The sequence below is a fragment of the Tachysurus fulvidraco genome, chromosome 21 (genome assembly GCF_022655615.1).
Source record: "Tachysurus fulvidraco isolate hzauxx_2018 chromosome 21, HZAU_PFXX_2.0, whole genome shotgun sequence".
Classification (NCBI taxonomy): domain Eukaryota; kingdom Metazoa; phylum Chordata; class Actinopteri; order Siluriformes; family Bagridae; genus Tachysurus; species Tachysurus fulvidraco.
Genome location: NC_062538.1, coordinates 9,870,748 through 9,890,747, shown reverse-complemented (window position 1 = coordinate 9,890,747; position 20,000 = coordinate 9,870,748). Strand labels below are relative to the sequence as shown.

General features: G+C 36.3%; 1 protein-coding gene across 1 annotated transcript in view; it reads left to right on the top strand.

The window, feature by feature from the left end:
• Positions 1 to 10,393: 10,393 nt before the first annotated feature.
• Positions 10,394 to 20,000, top strand: part of tmem38b (transmembrane protein 38B) — a 12,091-nt gene continuing 2,484 nt past the window's right edge. Inside the window, exons 1-4 of the mRNA XM_027140022.2 lie at positions 10,394 to 10,687; positions 16,255 to 16,411; positions 18,726 to 18,910; positions 19,799 to 19,886. Of these exons, the coding sequence (XP_026995823.1) occupies positions 10,564 to 10,687; positions 16,255 to 16,411; positions 18,726 to 18,910; positions 19,799 to 19,886 (554 nt within the window). The 5' untranslated portion in view covers positions 10,394 to 10,563. The remainder of the gene's footprint in view (positions 10,688 to 16,254; positions 16,412 to 18,725; positions 18,911 to 19,798; positions 19,887 to 20,000) is intronic.

Here is a 20,000-nt window from a genome sequence, read left to right as displayed (position 1 = left end):
GAGAAAACACTATGTGAATGGTGAGCAGTAACTATAACACAGGGAACAGCAAATATACATGTACTACAAAAATGATAATTTAAAACATAGCATTTATTATTCTTGTGCTGAAATTATCCAGCATCAAAAATTGCCAAGTGCACAAACAATGTCATTCAATAAAAAAAATGAACCGACTGAATGAACTGACTGTGGTACTCAGTGTGTCTGCAAATGTATACACTTTAAAAAAAATCAGGAACTTCTTGCTGTCCTTCTAGAGAAACCATTAATAGTTCAACATACTCTACAAAACAGTCTTTCTTCGTACAACTACTCTCCAAGCAAATAAAATTTGAAGATCTTCTGAAATCAAATTTGATGATTCAGGGCATTTTTTTTTTACCTGTCTCTTAATTTTATGAATACTAACAAGACACTACTCTGTTTGGCCAAATGTAGGGGGACACTCCTGGATATGCTTTTTGAACATCCAATTAATGATTTATAACAACCACCACTCTTCTGAGAAGGCTTTCCAACAGATGTTGAAGCTAGGCTGTGGGGATTTGTGTTCATTCAACCAGAAGAGCATTAGTGAGGTCAGGTGTTGGGTGAAGAGGCCTGGTACATAGTCAGCATTCCAGTTCATCGCAAATGTGGGGTTAAGGTCAAGGTGCAGGACACCTAGATTCTTCACTTCACAACAACTCTGACAAGTCATGTCTTCATGGAACGTGCCTTTTGCACAGGGACTTTGTCATGCTGGAAAAAGTTTTGTCCCCTTACATTAAGTAAAGTGAAGTTGTAATGCTACAGCACACAAGACATACCATTGCCATATTGTCCATATGTCCATATATTGTGTACCTGAAAAAAAAATTCTACTTGAAGAACAAGCAGGGTATGAGCAGTGAGCGATCATTAGCAAGGTGTGAGTGTGTGTCATTGCTTAGAGCATAGAACAGAAGGCACTGGTGTTCGTGTGTGTAAACATCTCTGCATGCTCGTTACATTGAGCTCCCGAATAGCTTTGTGTGCTCGTAAACTACTCATCTGTTCCTAACCACACTCGATAATGCTGTTCCACATGCTCAGGTCAGCCACCTTCGATTTCTATATAATAATGACTTAAACTTATAGTCATCTTTTCTGTGCTAATGATAAAATATTGTGACAATTCATAACTAGGGCTATACTTTATAACTATCTTAATTGTATTTTTTAAATCATTTTGTTATAGTCCTGTTAAATAATCTCTAGAGCCATAAACTATATCCATTTGCTTGTTAGCTTGCTGTGTTTTCTCTGTGTGTTATTACCACTTTGGAGTGTTTAACAGTGAAATGTACTTTATACACAGTTAGGAGTTCTACATCAGTAAGGCTATGTAAAAGTCTCTTGTTAATCAATACTTCTGGTTTGTTTACTTTTTAGTGTGGTGTATCGCAAATGCTAAATTAGTTCAGCTCTTCAATACCATTTTGTTTTCCTGTCAGAAGAAATATATCAACCTACAGAAAAAAAAATCACAGATAAAAAAGATTTCATTGTGACTATAACTATTGAAAAATAACTCCCACAACTTGAATTTACTACTGGGAAAAAATAAATAAATAAATAAACCAGAAAAAAATAAACCAGAGTTCATTTAGTAATGACTTATCAACATGGTGGCTTCCAGTAGTAACAATGAACAAACTAGCAGTTCTTTAATGTTATAAATGAGTTATGATGTACAGACTAGTATTTGTTTTAAAATGATTCAATAAACAGAAACATTAGACTGTTATATAGCTATTTTGTTATTTATACTGTTATTATTATGTCTATATGACCGACTCAAGATGTTGTTATGAGGAATTAAATAAACATCGTTCCTAACAGTTAGCTTGCTAGATTTTTTTCTGACAAAAGAAACACGGAGGCTCACACAGAGTTTCCCTGTTGTCCTGCTTCAGAGGTAAGTTTAATAGAGCACACCTAAACAATGAGTGTAGAGAATCAGGTTACAGTGACTGGAAGCAGTTGATCCTTTGGGAACCTGAGCATATGAATAATTTGTGCAGATTGGAACAATTCAGTTCTGATATGGATGTTTTATTAGTTTTTAAATAAGTAAATGATAAAAACATGAATAAAATTAAAACAATAACAACTCCTGAAACCTTAATCGGAACATTTCCTTTGGTGAATAAGGGCTGATGTACAGTATTCTACAGTAATCCAACACCTTTAAACCTTTAAAGTTACCTAAATAGTCCATGATATGCTGAAATTGCAAACGGTGTGTTGTCAGTACAGGATTTCTGCTGTTGCTACGGTGATGACATTCATCAACACTATCACTAAAGAGTCAAACAAAAAGCCACTGTTATCAGACTAAAATCTGGGTTCTTTTAAAAATGGCTGACATCATTACAGCTGCAGGTGTAGGAACATTAAACGTCCATCAATAATGTCATCTTATACACAAAACCCTATCATTATTAAGTAACAGCTGTGTGATATAGAAGCAATAAAAGTAACAAATAAATCAGTTTCTCTGCAATAAAGTAGACATAATTCCACAATGGTTCCAAGGCTCAGGTGAAGAAACTTTATAAAAATAAGTGTAAGATTTACAAATGTAGGGCCACCTACTGTACAAAGGAAACAGATGAAGCAGGAAGAAGGGAACATTACTCTGTGGTAAAATCCCCCCTCGCAAATTGATTGACTTCTGACCCCCTGAGGATCTGTCTGAAGATCAGATAACACATGTGGACTGTGATCTCAAGGTCATATCGTAATTCCCTCTCACAGTTGTTTCTGAAATTGAATCTGTCCTTTCTGCTGAGTCAATGCCACACTTCCTATTAAAGTGATGGATCTCTTGTAGATTAATCATTATGCAGCATTAAGCTGCATTTTTCCCTTATTAAATCTAAGAGCGTGAAAAAAGAGAGAGAGAGGCTGTAATGAAAGAGAACATAGCTCCTTAAATCATGTACCTTTCACAAGATTAATTGTAACTATAAATAGATTAAAATGAATTGTTTTATAAATAACAAACTGTATCCGTTTGCAAAGTGCTGTGATAACACATACACACTCTTTCCCTCTCTTGCTCACTCTCTTCCTTCCATTGTTCTCAGCCCTAAACGTGTCATTTACTCACTTTATTCCATTTTAGACTTTCTTCCACATTAACATTTCATTCAGCTCCGTCCCTGACTGAATGGCTTTCCTTCCATTCATTTACTCTCTCTCTCTCTCTCTCTCTCTCTCTCTCTCTCTCTCTCTCTCTCTCTCTCTCTCTCTCTCTCTCTCTCTCTCTCTCACACACACACACACACACACACACACACACACATACACACACACACACACACACACACACACACACACACACACACACACACACACACACACACACACACACACACACACAACAGGAATTGCATTACATTTAAAAGCAATGTTACAAGATTTTTTTTCACTGAGACTGGTGATTGAAAATGTACATAATGTACTCTCTCTTACACATATATACAGCCGCACACACACACACAGACACACACACACACACAAACACACACACATATGTGTATTGTATTGTGTATTGTACGTGTATTGTGTAATGTATTTGCCAAACATTGCCATTTTTTTTTTGAAAATATGACTGATAATGCAATTTTTTTTTTCAAGATAGTGGTCATGTAAAGTCCTACATTATCACATAGTATTATATATTCTTGAATGTTTGGCCACATTATAAACACACAGGTTGAGACACAGAGGTTTAAATAGCTATTAAAGGGAAGTTTCCACACCTGTGACTCATTGCAATTTTAAATAGTGTCTGTGCATAAATAGCCAGTGAGTTTCTCAGCTCATGAGGTGATGCACTGACTTGGCTAGATACAGCACCATAGGGAAGACAAAAGAACTGCCAGTGGACCTGCATAATAAGGTAGTTATATAAAAAGATATATCAACACTAGAAAATGCCAGTCAATACTGTTCAAACTCTGATAAAGAGGTGGAAAATAAGAGTCTGTTGATTCTTTTGATTCTAAGCCACAATCAAGTAGACCAAGAAAGATTTCACCCACTAATGCCAGAAAAATTGTTTGGGATGTTCCAACATGACAGTTATCCGAAGCAGAAGGCAAGGTTGACCATCCAATGGCTACAGCAGAAAAAAGTGAAAGTTCTGAATTGGACATTGCAGTCTCCTGACCTCAATACCATTGAGCCACTTTGGAGAGATCTCAAAATTGAAGGAACTGGAGGCATTGAGTGGGCAGCTATACCAACTAAGAAAATTAAGGACCTCAAGCACAATTATTCTAAAAGACTGTGATTATTTCCATTTTTTCTTTCTTTTCTTTTGCTTGATTGTGCCATTCTGTCATGCCTTACATATTAACTCGAGTCCAGTAAGAAATAAAATAAATTTGTTTTGCCTTCTCACTTGTTTTCTTCAAAAATGGTACACATCTTGCAAATTCTCCCAAGGTATGCAAATTTTTGAACACAGCTGTATAAACAAAGTATATAAAATGTCTACAAGCCCATTAAAAATTACAAATTTGCCAAACATTCCTTTTATAATTATGAAATGATTACAGTCCATAACACATTTTATGACATGGTTTCAGTGATTTAATTGAGCTTTAGTTCATTTATGTGAGATAGGCCTTCTGTTTAGCCACCTCTACTCTAAAGCACATACAGAGTGTAATGTGCACTTGTTAAATGTTCCTGCAGTTCCTTTAATGTTACTGTAGGTCTCTTGGCAGACTCCTTGGTCATTTTTTCCTTGTCCTTTTATAAAAATTTGAAGAGTCGTCCTGTTTTTTTGCTAATGTCACTGTGGTGCTCCAGTTTCTTTATTTGTTGATGGCCTTTACAGTGTTCCAGTAAATAGTACAGCTAATGTTTAGGGAATACATTAGGTCGATGATATACCTCATAACGATCCATACGTGTTGGTACATATGGCACATGCTATATCTCAAATATGTGTAATATGCTTTGCTGTGATACTTTGTGATGCCTTATTTTATACTTTATTCTATTTTATTTTACATTTAGCTTTCTTTATGCACAAAGTCAGCATGTGGAGCAGGTGGATGAAACACAGTCTAGCCTGTGGTAAAATTCAGAGCAGAGTGAGCCGGTCTCAGTTCACTGTTTTAGAGGAATTTCTTCCTTTGTGTGCTTCCGTGGAACATTGTTCACAATCATTAGTTCTGCGCGACAGCCAGCATTGTGCTTCTGTGTTTGGCAAGAATTTTGCATGGCAGTTGTGCTTTTGGCAACACATGGCAATTTTTTTTTTTTTTCATTTTAATCTTGTCTAAGATTTCTTGCCATGAAACTAAATCTCCAACACATGACACAGTTCTGGAATCCTCAGTGTTACTGTCTACATGTGAAGAAAATGTGTTTTTGCCATAATTTGAAGAGATATACCCAACACTGACACCTCTTACAGTGACTGTTGCTTGCTCCCATTTGCATATTATTTATATATGAAAAATGGTTGCAGAAGCTCCATCACCACTTCAGGTGTCCATCACCATTCAAACAGTGAGTCAAGTGTGTTTTATTACATTTTTAGTTTGGTCCTTCATAATAATAATAATTAAAAAGAAATCAGCCCTGGGCTATAATAATCAGCTCTAATAAAGGTATTGCAGGTGCAATAGGAATTAGGGAGGAGTGCTCAGCTCAGTGTAGCCTGAAAATCTGACTATTAAACTGAACAAACAGGAATAAAAAAAAAATGTGTGTGTGTGTGTGTGTGTGTGTGTGTGTGTGTGTGTGTGTGTGTGTGTGTGTGTGTGTGTGTGTGTGTGTGTGTGTGTGTGTGTGCTTGTATTGTTGAAGTAGACACTGTTGCAGATAGTGCTGCCACCTGGTGGCTGAAACAATTTATCATTGAAGGTCGTTTTTCCTAAACTCACCACATGGTGGCACTAGAAATCTTATATAAATTTTAATTTAATGCAATGGCGTTAAACCCACTTTAGAATAAAGGCCAATCTACGGTTAGTCGAACATTAAGTGTGTCAAAGAATATTTAAATATTAAATGTGTCACTAAAACATGCAAATACACACACCCCAAAATATACAAAACACATTGCCAACGACCCCCAGCACACACACACACACACACACACACACACACACACACACACACACACACACACACACACACACACACACACACACACACACACACTTACTTTACAAATTAATATTTGACCATATACATATAGGGCTGTGCATAAATATTCACCCTTGTAACTTTTTCAGAGAAGGGAGTTGCAACCTTATTGGGATTATATATCAGGAATATATAATATAATGTAATATAACATAATTTAGGTCAACAGAATTATTATTGTAAGATCGATGTGGCCATAATCAAGAGTCCGTCAGGGTCATTCTGACTACTGCTAATTTAATAGCATAAAGCTTAAAGCCTTAGTTGTGTCTGATCAGTCACAAGTTTGAGTAGTGGTGAGGTAAAGTCCCAAGTCAGTTCACACTTCATGGTGTGAGCAGAACAGAAAATCTGACATCATTTTGGCTTCTTTCCATAGAAATCCATTTATTCCTGTCAATGAAACTGATCTGCAGCATCATTAAATTCTCAATATCTCAGTCAGCCATTTGTTTAGGCCTCATTGTACTGTATTAGGGCTGTAATTTAGCTGCACAGACATTCTGATGGATGTCAAAATATTATACCCATAGACACTTTATGTAAAACTTCTGCAAATGCTGGTTGATAACTGTAGAGTAAATAGAGTGCAGTAGAGTGCAGTAATTTAGTGCCATCTGTACAGTACAGTGCTAGTGCAGATTGTGTTTATTCAGCATTGATATAGCCTGTGGGGAGAATCTGTCTCTGAGTCTGTTTGTGTTTGACCCAATACTGCAGTATAATTTACCAGAAGGCAGTAGTGTTAAAATAATTTTGCAGACAGTACTAACAACAAAATATGTTGCTGTTGTCTCCTGGCCATTGTATTCCTAAAAGGCATTCGTAATAAGTTCCCTATTGTATAGATGTTAATGCAACTGTGTCGGTTGTGGAAAATGAATATTGGTTATGGTTTAAAGAAAGAAATTTTACCAAATTGTACTAACAGTGACAATAAAATCAGGTTTAAATAACTGTGTGTTTGAGTACTATTTAAGAATATTCTACACTATACAGGTTTATCTGCATCACATATGAAAATGAAATGTCACTCATTTTACTTTATTCATGCAATTTCTTTTAACCTAATTTATTCTTCTGACCCATGGATATCAATGACACACATAGATATAAAACAATTTCATTTTAGAGCACAATTTCAAAAACTGGTAGAACAAATAAAGGATGGAAACAGAACAAAGGTAACTGGGGTTTAGTTTTTTACAGTGTTCACAGTTTTAATTGTCCTTTTAAATTCTGTAACAGAAAAAGGTAATACACTTAGCTATGTTACAAATTGATGCATCTATGAATACAAAATTTAAAATTCAAATTCAAATTTATTTGTATAGCTCAATTGACATTGTCTCATCTTTACAGAACATAAGCATAAAACAAATGATTAAATATTAAATAAATATTAATATAATACAAAATTCAAGATAAAATTTGATATATTTAAATATGTTTGTGTTTATCTCCAATGAGCAAGTCTGAGGTGACTCAGGCAACTGTGGCAGCATAAACTTCCTTGGGTGGTAAAGGAAGAAACCTTGCGAGGAACCAGACTCAAAGGGGAACCTCGTCCTCATATGGGTGACACACAGAGGTGTGAAAATATATAGTCTGACAAATGTATTGATCAGAAGGTTGTTGTCCACAAAGACCACATGGAGTTGGCATCTCCTCTTAGTATGTCCGAATACTTCATGAGTCCAACTGGAGCTGGTAAATCTCTAGATGCCTCGGGATCCTCACATGGTTGGCCTCATCTCAGTAAAGGTCCAAAATCTTCATGACACGGAAGACATTCGGAGCTGGTACAATTTCTGGATGCCTCGGGATGGGTAAAAAGAGACAAGTAATGGAAAGGAATTAGCATAGCTGCTGTTCATAATATTAGCAAGCACTAAATGATAATGTGCATTTGGTCAGATGTATTAGAGCACAAGATTATGGGATGTATTATGTTTATGCCTGATTAAAGAGCCCGAAGACTATCAGGAAGTCTTTTCCAAAGTTTTGTGATTTCAGAGAGCATGAAGTATTGTAACGTGTTTGAAGACTAGTTAGATACATGGGAGCTAAACCATTAAAAGCCTAGTATGTAAGTAGCAGCAGTTTGTAATCAATTCTAAACTTAACAGGTAGCCAGTGTAGAGATGATAAAATTAGGGTTATATGGTGATACTTTCTTGTCCTGGTAAGAACTCTGGCAGCTGCATTTTGGACTAACTGTAGCCTATTTATTAAAGATGCAGGACAACCACCTAGTGATGCATCACAATAGTCCAGTCTAGAGGTCATGAATACACGAACTAGCTTTTCAGCATCAGGTAAAGATATGATGTTTCTTAGCTTGACAATATTTCTAAGGAGGAAGAAGGCTGTTTTTGTAATATTGGTGATATGATTTTCAAAACACAAGTTAGCCTAAATGTCTAATAAAACATCCAGGTCTTTCACTGTTGAACTATTTAGACAATAATATTACAAGATTTCTAACAGAAGTTAAAAATAGTATAAAAAGGTACAGCTAAAAAAGCAGAGCAATTCAAAACAAAATAAACAAGGAACAATAAAAAAACAGACAATTAGCATAAAGTTCCAAAAAAAGAACCACAGCTAATTAATGCGAGGAATCGCCACATGCACACACCTGATTGGCTACACCCTTTTCTCTCCACCTATTACTGAGCTCCAAATCGGATCGCTGCAGCAGGATCTCTGCTTTGAAAAAAAAAGGGAGGAGGGATTATACGTTGGTCACGTCAAAGGCGCCGCCATCTTGAAGAGGGAAATCTTTCTCTTTGATCTTACCGAATTAAACCTAAATTAGAGCATCAATTAAAAAAATTCTACAAAACTTGGATGTAAGACGTGCAGACACTTCGAAGACAGACAAAATCGAGTTATTTGCTGTGTTTATTTTCATTTGGACTTTACAATGTATTCATGTAAACATTATTATTTATCTAAAGATTTTAGATATTTCAAGATTTTAGGTATTATTTATATTAGTTTAGTTACTTTGGTTAATAAGTTTGTGTCAAACATTTTCTGAGGAATGTCTTTGAATTATGATAATTTCTGTCCAGCCAACAGTAACTATAATCCCATTACCGTGTTGTTAGACTAAACTAAAATTTGCACATTTCATACTTGCACACCTGTACATACAAATTGTATATATTGTATACTTCAGTTGCACATTTCTCACACTTGCAAATTGTACATACAATTTATTGCCTATATTGGATATGTATATTTAAACTGCACATTTCACACCTGTAAATGTGTCCATATAATTTCGTCTACACTGTATACACCATTCTGTTACACTGTGGAGCTTCTGTCACTAAAACAAATTCCTCGCATGTGAAAACATGCCTGGCAATAAAGCTCTTTTTGATTCTGATTCTGATTCTAAAATATATAGAGTGCAAATACAGGACACTTTATGGAGATGCAGATTTCATTTTCCAACAGGACTTGGCACTTGCCTGACCTTAACCCCATAGAAAATCTATGTGGTACTGTGAAGAGGAAGATGAGATATGCCAGACCCAACAATGCAGAAGAGCTGAAGGCCACTATCAGAGTGACCTGGGCTCTCATAACACCTGAGCAGTGCCACAGACTGATCGACTCCATGCCACACCGCATTTCTGCAGTAATTCAGGCAAAAGGAGCCCCAACTAAGTATTGAGTGCTCATACTTTTCATGTTCATACTTTTCAGGTGGCCCAGATTTCTAAAAATCCTTTCTTTGTATTGGTCTTAAGTAATATTCAAATTTTCTGAGATACTGAATTTGGGATTTTCCTTTGTCAGTAGGTCATTTGTCAGTAGTAATCATCAAAATTAAAAGAAATAAACATTTGAAATATATCAGTCTGTGTGTAATGAATGAATATAATATACGTTTCACTTTTTGAATGGAATTATTGAAATAAATCAAATTTTTGATGATATTCTAATTATATGACCAGCACCTGTATGTTACTTGTGCATCTCCCAAGATGAGCAGAATACACGTGATTTTTAACGGCAAAGATAATACATGAAAAAATATATATTTCATACACCTAGTTTCATCAGTGCACACCCAGAACTAAATTCGCCCTTTCAAAAATGGCGGACTCGTTGACGTACTGTAGTACCCAGCCAACGTGGCTGCCACGTCAGAGTACGGAGGAAATTCTTTGACGCTATTCGAGCCGTTGGCCCCGCACATCGAGATCAGCTGTTAGCCGCAGTGTTAGCACTTCACACCTGCTGCAGCTGGCAGACTGGCAGCTCTCATCTGATGCTCTGGAAACAAACCCTGGAGTTAAAGGAATAACATTGTAATGTGAGAGAAAGAAGGAAAGGAACGGAATGGATTTGTTCGGGTTGCTGAATGTAAACGAGCTCGCTGTAGCTTTGTCCAAACTCAACATGTTTCCGTATTTTGAAGCTGCTCATTACATCGTGTCAGTGATGTGTTTACGGGAACAACCAGGTAATAAAATGTCACTGATTCATTCCAAATTTTTCTTAATGTACACATGAATCTCAGCATTAAATCCTGACCCTGAGCTCTGACTTTTGTGTTGATGAGATTAAGTTTGTGTTGAAACCCGAGTTTGGACTTTACACCCGACTTTATTTCACATGTTTACAGAACAACAGCGAATCGATCGAGACAACGTGTAGGTTTAAATGGGATTATGAAAGAAACAAAAATAGATCCATATTTTTGTATCTCCCAGTTTACATTCATTTGTAGGGATGTAGTAGCTCAGTGGTTGGATTACTGACCAGAAGGTCATTGGTTCGAATCCCAGGACAGGGGCCTTGTACAGGGGCCCAGCAATGGTGGCTTGGTGGACCTGGGATTCGAACCCATGACCTTCTGCAACCAGGTAAGGTAATCAATTCAGGTGTGAAATAATTTAATGAATGCATAAATAGATTTGTTTGCAAATATGATCAAATGTATAAAAAGTCCACTTAATACTAGTCCCCATAATTACATCTTAGTAAACTTCAGTTACAGAACAACTGTTAAAACTAACAGTTTTGCACCAGAACTACAAAGTGTTAAATGCACACACTTCCTTTTTTTATGATCTCTCTCTCTCTCTCTCTCTCTCTCTCTCTCTCTCTCTCTCTCTCTCTCTCTCTCTCTCTCTCTCATTTTCTCTCTGCAAACATTTACAAAGATCTTCTCTGGTGAACAATATAATAATTAAAATAACTAAAACACTAAATAGAACCCAATAGAACAATGATTTTAAACGTAGGCTCTGTAAAGCACACCTGATGGTTCAGTTCATCTTGTTGTAGTAATGGAAATGACATATTCCTAAATTTTCTGAGTTCTAGTAGTTTTTATCTTCTTATACTGATAAATGACTCCAAACCTCAGTAATGTTTGCACCAGTAATGTACACCATTGGCAGAATCTTGAAAAATAAAAAACTCTGGCTCTGATATATAGACAACCTATAACTAAAGGCATTTAAAAAATTTCAACAAAACATTTCTGTACTGTGAGCGCTGCTTTAGAAGGCAGTGGTATTTATCTCAGACCAAAACATGACACTGTTGATTATCTGCTCATCCTGACTGTAACATACACAGAGGGACTCCATGATAACAGCAGAGCCTTTAACAGAAAAGCACACACAGAGACATTATTTCATACCCACTGTCATTTAGGAAGCGTTTAATGATACGTATGAAATAAATGTTTTTTTAATAATGCACTCCATTCTTAAGGTTTGGGTTAGAGATGATTTGCCAGACAAATACAAATAATCACACACCCTTACACACATCCTCCAGCTGTGTTCTTGTTTGACCAACATTTCCAAGAAATTTGGATTGTAAAATCTGTGTGCAGGTGTGTGTGTGTGTGTGTGTGTGTGTGTGTGTGTGTGTGTGTGTGTGTTCAGCAGAACACATTCACAGTTCAGAATGAACACTTTCTCTACACTCATGTTGTTGTGCTGAATATGACTAGGACTGTGATTAATCACAAGAGACTGCAGGAGCCGTGCTGATATCACACACAGCAGCATGACTACGAGTGTGATATTTCTTTTAGTACAAAAGTTCGATTAGCTATAAATTTATAGTGAGTAACCATATACAGTACGTCTGTCTGTAATTCCAGACACAAAAACAGTTTTTAAGAGTCTATGTAGCTGGATAGAGTTTTGAGGAAGTTTTTTTTTTTTGTGATTGTTGCGGCAAGAGATGCTTCATTTTGCAGTGGCTTTTGTTTTTCAACAATTGCAATGCAACATTTGTGTGTGTTTGCATGTGTGTGTGCACGAGTGCTTGTGTGTGTTTGAAAACTTTAATTGACGAAATAGCAAGCACAGGCTTCTTTTGTTAAACTCCTACCATTGAAGACCATGTAATTGTACTCGTATTCATGTTTTACACACGTGACTCGTAGAGGTCACACAAGGAGTCTTTGCCCAAATCTAGTAAAGAAATTTGGAAAAATTTGCCAGATCATGAAATTCTGGAGGAACAGACAGACTGTAGTAATATCTAATGATGTATAATAGTTAGTAGGTTAGGTTATGTACAGTATAATGTTTCAGATGTTCTCTTGATGGCAAGAGAGTCTATTATTTCTATAAACACATTACTAATTGTGTGTGGTGTGTGTAATGTGTGTTTGTGTGTGTGCGTGCGTGTGTGTTTGTGTGTGTGTGTGTGCACATGCGTGTGTTCAACAAAGTTGGTTAATTTAGACACAGTTAATGGAAACAAGCTTAGTCACTTTTCCATTAAAAGCATGAGCTGCAGTTTAAGACCAAATATAGTCAGGATTTTTAGAGAGAACAGGACGGAATGTTTCCTCAGGGGACAGAGAGAGAGATGGAGATGAGTTTTTAGTGCTCGTTTTTTAAAGCTAGATTTTTTTTTTAAACAGAATGAACTCTGGAAGATTTATTACTATAATTACACAACAGACAAAAATGTTATATTCACGCCTATTACAACATCAACTCAACAAATAGATTCAAATATAACACTTTTATTTCACTGAGTCAGCATAATAAAATAGTTTTTACAAAAAAAAGATTTAAAGTTTAAACTGAATACTGATCGTTTTAATGCATGACATAATCATGTAAATGTTTAACATGAAATTTTAGCATAGTCTCATTAGTTTACTGCTCTACAAATTTACAGTATATTATGGTTTAATGTGTTGTAAAAGTAAGCGATGTTACGTTTTTAAGTGTTGTTGTGTTGTAAAAGTAAGCAATGTTACGATGTATGTTTATCTGTAATTTTGTGTATTTGTAGGACACTAAAACCACAATCCCAGTTTGCAAAGTGGGACTTTTCATACAGTATTTTCATATGTTATTGCGTAGTGTTGAGGGTTTCTTTTCGGGTGAGAGAGAGAGAAGCAAGGGAGCAGAGAGAAAGAGACGTGTAAACAGAGATGGGGAGATGCCAGTGCTCATACTGATCTAAAAATAAGTTTGTAACAACAGACCTACAATACAATAAGATTGTTCTAGAGAGGGTCACGGCCACAGCAGCAACGTTTCTCCACCTGTGCTTGCTCCGATTGTAATACAGAGGGTGATAAAACCACATTCTAACCTGTTTAGTTTTACACCAAGCACTTATTTAGTATGAGTGAATCTCTGCAGATCTAATGAGTGTAAAGTGGCTTCTGTATTTCTCAGTTCAATACACAAAACTCTTTATTTTTTCTTTAGCTTCAATAATATTTCACTTTTATAATAAGGATTTCTGAGTATACAGTTGTAATGAAATAAAAGAAAAGTTTGGAGCGATATTTCACAAAACATAGCTCTGTGCAATCAACTGACCTTAAACCTAGGATCACTTTTATTACACCGAACCTGAACCAAATCACGTGAGAGACTTGTCCGATCGGCTTCACCAGCTCGTGTGTGTACCTGCATGTGTGCGTCTGTGTGTGTGCCATGGATGTGTGTACATGTGTGTATTTATACTATAATTACGATGAGTGATGTTGCAAGGTGTGGTGTTTCTTTGACTAAACCTTAAAGTGAGTGTTTAGATGAGTAGCAGCTGCATTTGTGCTTCTTTAGTCTCTTAATACTGTTTCACTGATGTGTTTGTGTATATACTGTAGAGTCTGAACACAGAGCCTGAACATGGTATATGGTAGGGTCTGAACACATGAATATAGAGTCTGAACATGGATCACGATCGCAGGGTCTGAACATATTTATTCTGAAATATGAGCTTCATGAGCTTCAATATTAACTAGTGCAATTTGCTTGAAAGCATAACTACCGTATTGTTTGCTTTCTTTCTTTTGTATTTATACACTACTGTATATATTTGTACTATGTTTTACTTTATATTCGCACATTATTTTCTTTGCTTCTGTAACATAGAAATTTTCCCACTGTGTGACGAATAAAGGAATGTCTTGTCTTATCTTATCTCGTCTTTTCTTGTCTTATCTCGTCTTTTCTTGTCTGGTGTTGTCTTGTCTTCTAAAATTAGCCGAATAAAATTTTTCATTAAAAATTAAACCCAATTTTATAAAAAATATTATAGTTTTTACATTTTTTAACAAGCGTTAAACATTACATACTTTTCTGATAATACCTTCATTTGAAAAAGTATGTGAACCATCATAAGACAACAAATAAAAACATTGAGTAAACTGGCCAATCGGCCTTGTGTATGAAAAGTAATTGCCTTCTTAGTTACTTGATAAACCACTTAGACAAGACACACACAGGCTTCTGTCCGTCACTGTAACTTGTATTCAAACATCTCTTAAACAGAAACTTTCCAACAATGTGAAGTAGGAAAAAAAGATCTCAACAAGCAGTACACTATGTTGTGATCGAAACAAATGAGAAACAAAGTTATTAAGATATCAATCTGGAAAGGGTTACAAAGCCATTTCGAAGGCTTTTGGACTCCAGTGAACCAGAATAAGAGTCATTATATCCAAATACAGAGAAGCTAGAACAGTGCTGAATGGTGTTTTATGGGAATGATGTAACGATGTAGTCCAGTGACATGTAGTTTTAAAGTAGGTTTGGATATGTGTTGGAGAAGTTGGAACAGTGTTGAATCTGTACAGAAGTGTCAGATGTGTACAGAAGTGTACAGAAGAATCCCCCATAAAAAAAGTCTTTACCTACAATTATAGACGATCGCCTGAGAACTGTTTGGTGACTGAAGTTTGTCTTGTACTGGAGCTATGAGGATAATGAAGCTTACTAACAATACTCAAAAGAAAGTGTGTCTCAAAAGAAATAAAAGTTAGGATGTCTAATACGTGACGTGGAACAAAGTGTTGTTGAGGAAAGCCGAATATTCTGATTCACAATATGTATAATTTAAAAAAAAAAAAAAAAATATATCTTGTATATATATATATATATATATATATATATATATATATATATATATATATATATATATATATATATATATAATATAAAATAATTACAGAAACGTTCGCCTCACACCTCCAGGGTCGGGGTTCGATTCCCGCCTCCGCCTTGTGTGTGTGTGTGGAGTTTGCATGTTCTCCCGGTGCCTCGGGGGTTTCCTCCGGGTACTCCAGTTTCCTCCCCGGTCCAAAGACAAGCATGGTAGGTTGATTGGTGTTTCTGGAAAATCGTCCCTAGTGTGTGATTGCGTGAGTGAATGAGAGTGTGTGTGTGCCCTGTGATGGGTTGGCACTCCGTCCAGGGTGTATCCTGCCTTGATGCCCGATGATGCCTGAGATTGGCACAGGCTCCCCGTGACCCGAGGTAGTTCGGATAAGCGGGAGAAAATGAGTGAGTGAGTATTCCTCCACAAATATTTTTTTTAATATTATGCAGGAAAAAAAAGGATTTCATAAAGCAGCTTTCGGTGAGAAACATCTGATACAAATGAACTCTGTTTTTCTTGCTGTGTTCAAGCAAAAGATTTTTTGGAAAGATTCCTTTCTGATCTTTGTCCATGTGGAAATGGTGTCCCAGCACAGTCAGTTTACATGGTGTTTCAGTCTGATGTTGTTTATTATTTGTTGTTTGTTTACAGGAGCATTAGAAGTGTCCCGCCGCAGTCCTTTTGCGTGTTGGTTCAGTGCGATGCTGTACTGTTTTGGAGGAGCTGTGCTCTCAGGAGTCATCATGGCTGAAGCTCCGATCGAACCGCTGGCCAACAGCACCAACATCCTGCTCGCATCTTTAATGTGGTCAGTACACCAGTTCCATAACATGTTTAAGTAAGGAATAAAATACACACGCATACTTTTATAGATAAGTTACACACACTGACTGGCAAAACATGGGTTGAGACAATGACAAAATGGCTTATCACCCTGAATCTGATTATAGGAATACATACCCAAGTTTTTTATTTCTCTTATACCACAATTTTTTTCAGGTACAAATAGTTGTTACAGTTCATTTTGATGTTGTGGAACACTGGTGAAAGTTCAATCGTGTTATCGGCTATATAATAGGAGCTACAAGCAACTATGTCATTCTCTCATCAGCCTCTCTTTTGTGCTCTCACTTGAAGTTAATAATTCAGCTTGTTTTGTTTTTTTACTGAATAAATATAACATGTATCCTAACCCTAACCTGTCAGAAAAAGCATCTTGGATAGTCTTGGATAACATGTTTCTCTAAAAATAAAGTAACGTGCGAAAATGTGGATGAGGGGAGTGTGTTTGCTTTCCCTCTAAACAAAGGTGATCTGTAATCCAAGGTCCAGCTTGTGTGTGTGCCAATGTGTGTGTTTGTGTCTATGCGTGTGCGTCTATGCGCGTCTATGCGAGTGTGTCTATGCGTGTGTCTATGGGAGTGTGCTGTTCCGTGTGTGCCGATATGAGTGTTTGTCTATGTGTTTGTCTATATGTGTGTCTTTGTGTCTGCGTGTTTGTGTATGTGTGTTTGTGTTGATGTGTACGTGTGTGTCTGTGTGTGTGTCTTTGAATTTGAATTTGAAACTTTGAGTAATAAAATAAAAGCAGAGAAGTCAGAGGGAAAGCTTTATTGTTCTTTATGGGATTGTGCTGCCCCCTGGTGGGTTGAGAGAGCATTACATACCCTTCAAACAATAAAATCTCTATAAGACTTCCTCTTTATAAAGTATTTAATAAGACATTGTTTTTATAAATGCGTGAATATTATTTCCAGCAGCAGTATTGTCTGTAAAACTCTTTCCCCTTTTTTCATTGCCACTTTTGCCAATGTCACCTTTACTCAAAAGCAGGTACTACAAAAGGGCTTTTCTAGAGAATTATTAAGAGAATAATTAGCAAAGTGAATCATTAGCATATAATCAAAGATAAAATCTAAAAATTAGAAACAAGCTTTTACACATGTCAAAGTCAAACCTATTATTATTTCTTATTCATTGTAGGCCTTTCATAGTAGTGAAATAGCAGGTATTCAACTTGTCATTTGTCAAATTTGAAGACTGAAATCTTTTTTTTTTTTTTTTGGCTAGAAAGAAAAATGGCTGTGTCATTAGACTATTAAAATGCTTTTTTTATTATGTCAGTAGAGGTGCAGAGAATTTCTCTGCTTTTATAAAGAAAAAAAGAACACACACACTCTCTCTCATTTTGCATGAGCGTCTATGATAATGAAGCACAAATTACCCTAATGGACAATTAATTGACCACTTTCTGGGCTCTGAGACAGAGATGACCAATTAAGCAATTAGCCATGCTGCCGTGTGCACGTGTGTGTGCATGTGTATGCTTTTGAATAGAAAACCCCTTGTTTCTCTCACTGTCTGAAATCACACAGGATGCTAATTCACTGCACACAAATATGAAAATGAATTAATTAAATATTATTCAATTATTTGCTTGTGGAAAGTGTCCATAATCTCGCTAGCCTTGTGTCTGAGCAATATAGCAGACTACAATAAATCATTTAGTAGACGATAACACAAACACATACTGGATTGAGTGATAATAGGGATTCAGACCCTAAAAGACTAATGCTAGGTTATAAAGGTGTAAGTGGTGAAGTGCATAAATAATAATGCAATAAATGTAAAATAGAAACTAATGCAAGATCAGTGCAGAGAAAGTGAGATGTTTTACAGTCTGAAGTTCTTTAAAGCTTTACAGAAGGAACAGAGACACAATGTGTGAACAATAAAAGCTTATTACACCACTGAGGTACCTGGACACTGGGGCAGTGACATCTTACACTACGAGTCCAGCTTCTTAATTATTAGGTGAAGATATTTATTGCAGATATTTATTGGTGTTCTGCTATAGCTTTTACAAACTACTACGTTTTGCAGCATATTAACCTGCTCTCAGAGAGAGGGAAATGAGGAAACGTTGGCCCACATGCACCATAGTATGGGTCTGAAGAATCCCCTAAGAATTTGCTAGGCATGTAAAGGTAGACCATAACTTTCCAGGTGTATTCTTATATCAAATGCATCAAGAACTTAAACACAATGTAATATTTACAGCTATCTACAGTGAATGAAAGCTCTTTCAATTTCTCATGTCCTAACATTTTTTCTCTCTTCAGGTACTTGGTGTTTTACTGTCCTCAGGATGTGGTGTACTCCAGTGCCTCCTTCCTGCCCATACGATTGGTCCTCACAGCTATGAAGGAAGTGACACGTACGTGGAAGGTTTTGGGCGGAGTTACACAGGCGAGCAAGAAGTACAAGGACAGCCTGTTTGTAATGATCGCAGTGGGCTGGGCTAAAGGTAAGACAGACAGGACAGACAGACCATATTAAAGAACACAGACTGTCTGAAAAAAGTCATTTTTACTATATGCTACATGATCATGTTATTATTAAGTTTGTAATTATTCACACATGAAGTCTATGGTGTCTGTATAAAGCAGGGGTTAGCGAAATATTTCAGACATTCTGATGAATTATTATTTTGAGGTGAAAAAACATAATTTTTTTTAATCTTTATTCCACTTTTTAACCTTGATTTTTTTTTGGCTCAGCAGCTTTTATTAAAGTCATTACATGTCTCAGTGGAAATAATACTGGAAGGCTGAGGTGACACTCATTAGACAAAATTGCACAGATGGGAGCTGTTTACACATCTGAATCAAACGCAGAAGAAAAAAAAAGAGTAACCCTGCTTGTATGTCCTCTGACATTCATGTCATGTCATATACATGATTTATAGGCAGAATCTTTAGAAATATAAAACCTGTAGACAGCAATAATAATTTTAAAGAAGGAGAGAAAATGGATATGGTTTTTACACTGTTACGTACATTTTTTACAAATATTTACAAATAAGTAATGTAAGTAAGCTGTAGAACTAATGCTGTATAAAATGTATTTAATTTGGTCAATTTGATCTCACATTCACTCACTCACTCTCTCTCTCTCTCTCTCTCTCTCTCTCTCTCTCACACACACACACACACACACACACACTCACACACATACTCACTCACTCACTCTCTCTCTCTCTCTCTCTCACACACACACACACTCACTCACTCACTCTCTCTCTCTCACACACACACACTCACACACATACTCACTCACTCTCTGTCTCTCACACACACACACACACTCACTCACTCACTCTTCTCTTTCCTACACTCACTTTCTCTTCCCATAGGTGCAGGTGGAGGCCTGATGAGTAATTTTGAGCAGCTGGTTCGAGGTATTTGGAAACCTGAAACCAACGAGCTGTTGAAGATGACATAGTGCGTTATACTCCTCCTGTAATTAATTATAAATTCTCACAGAAAGTCATAAACATGTCATATTAAATGCAAGTTTGCTTCAAGTAGCTGTTTTTATTATTGATCTGAAAACTG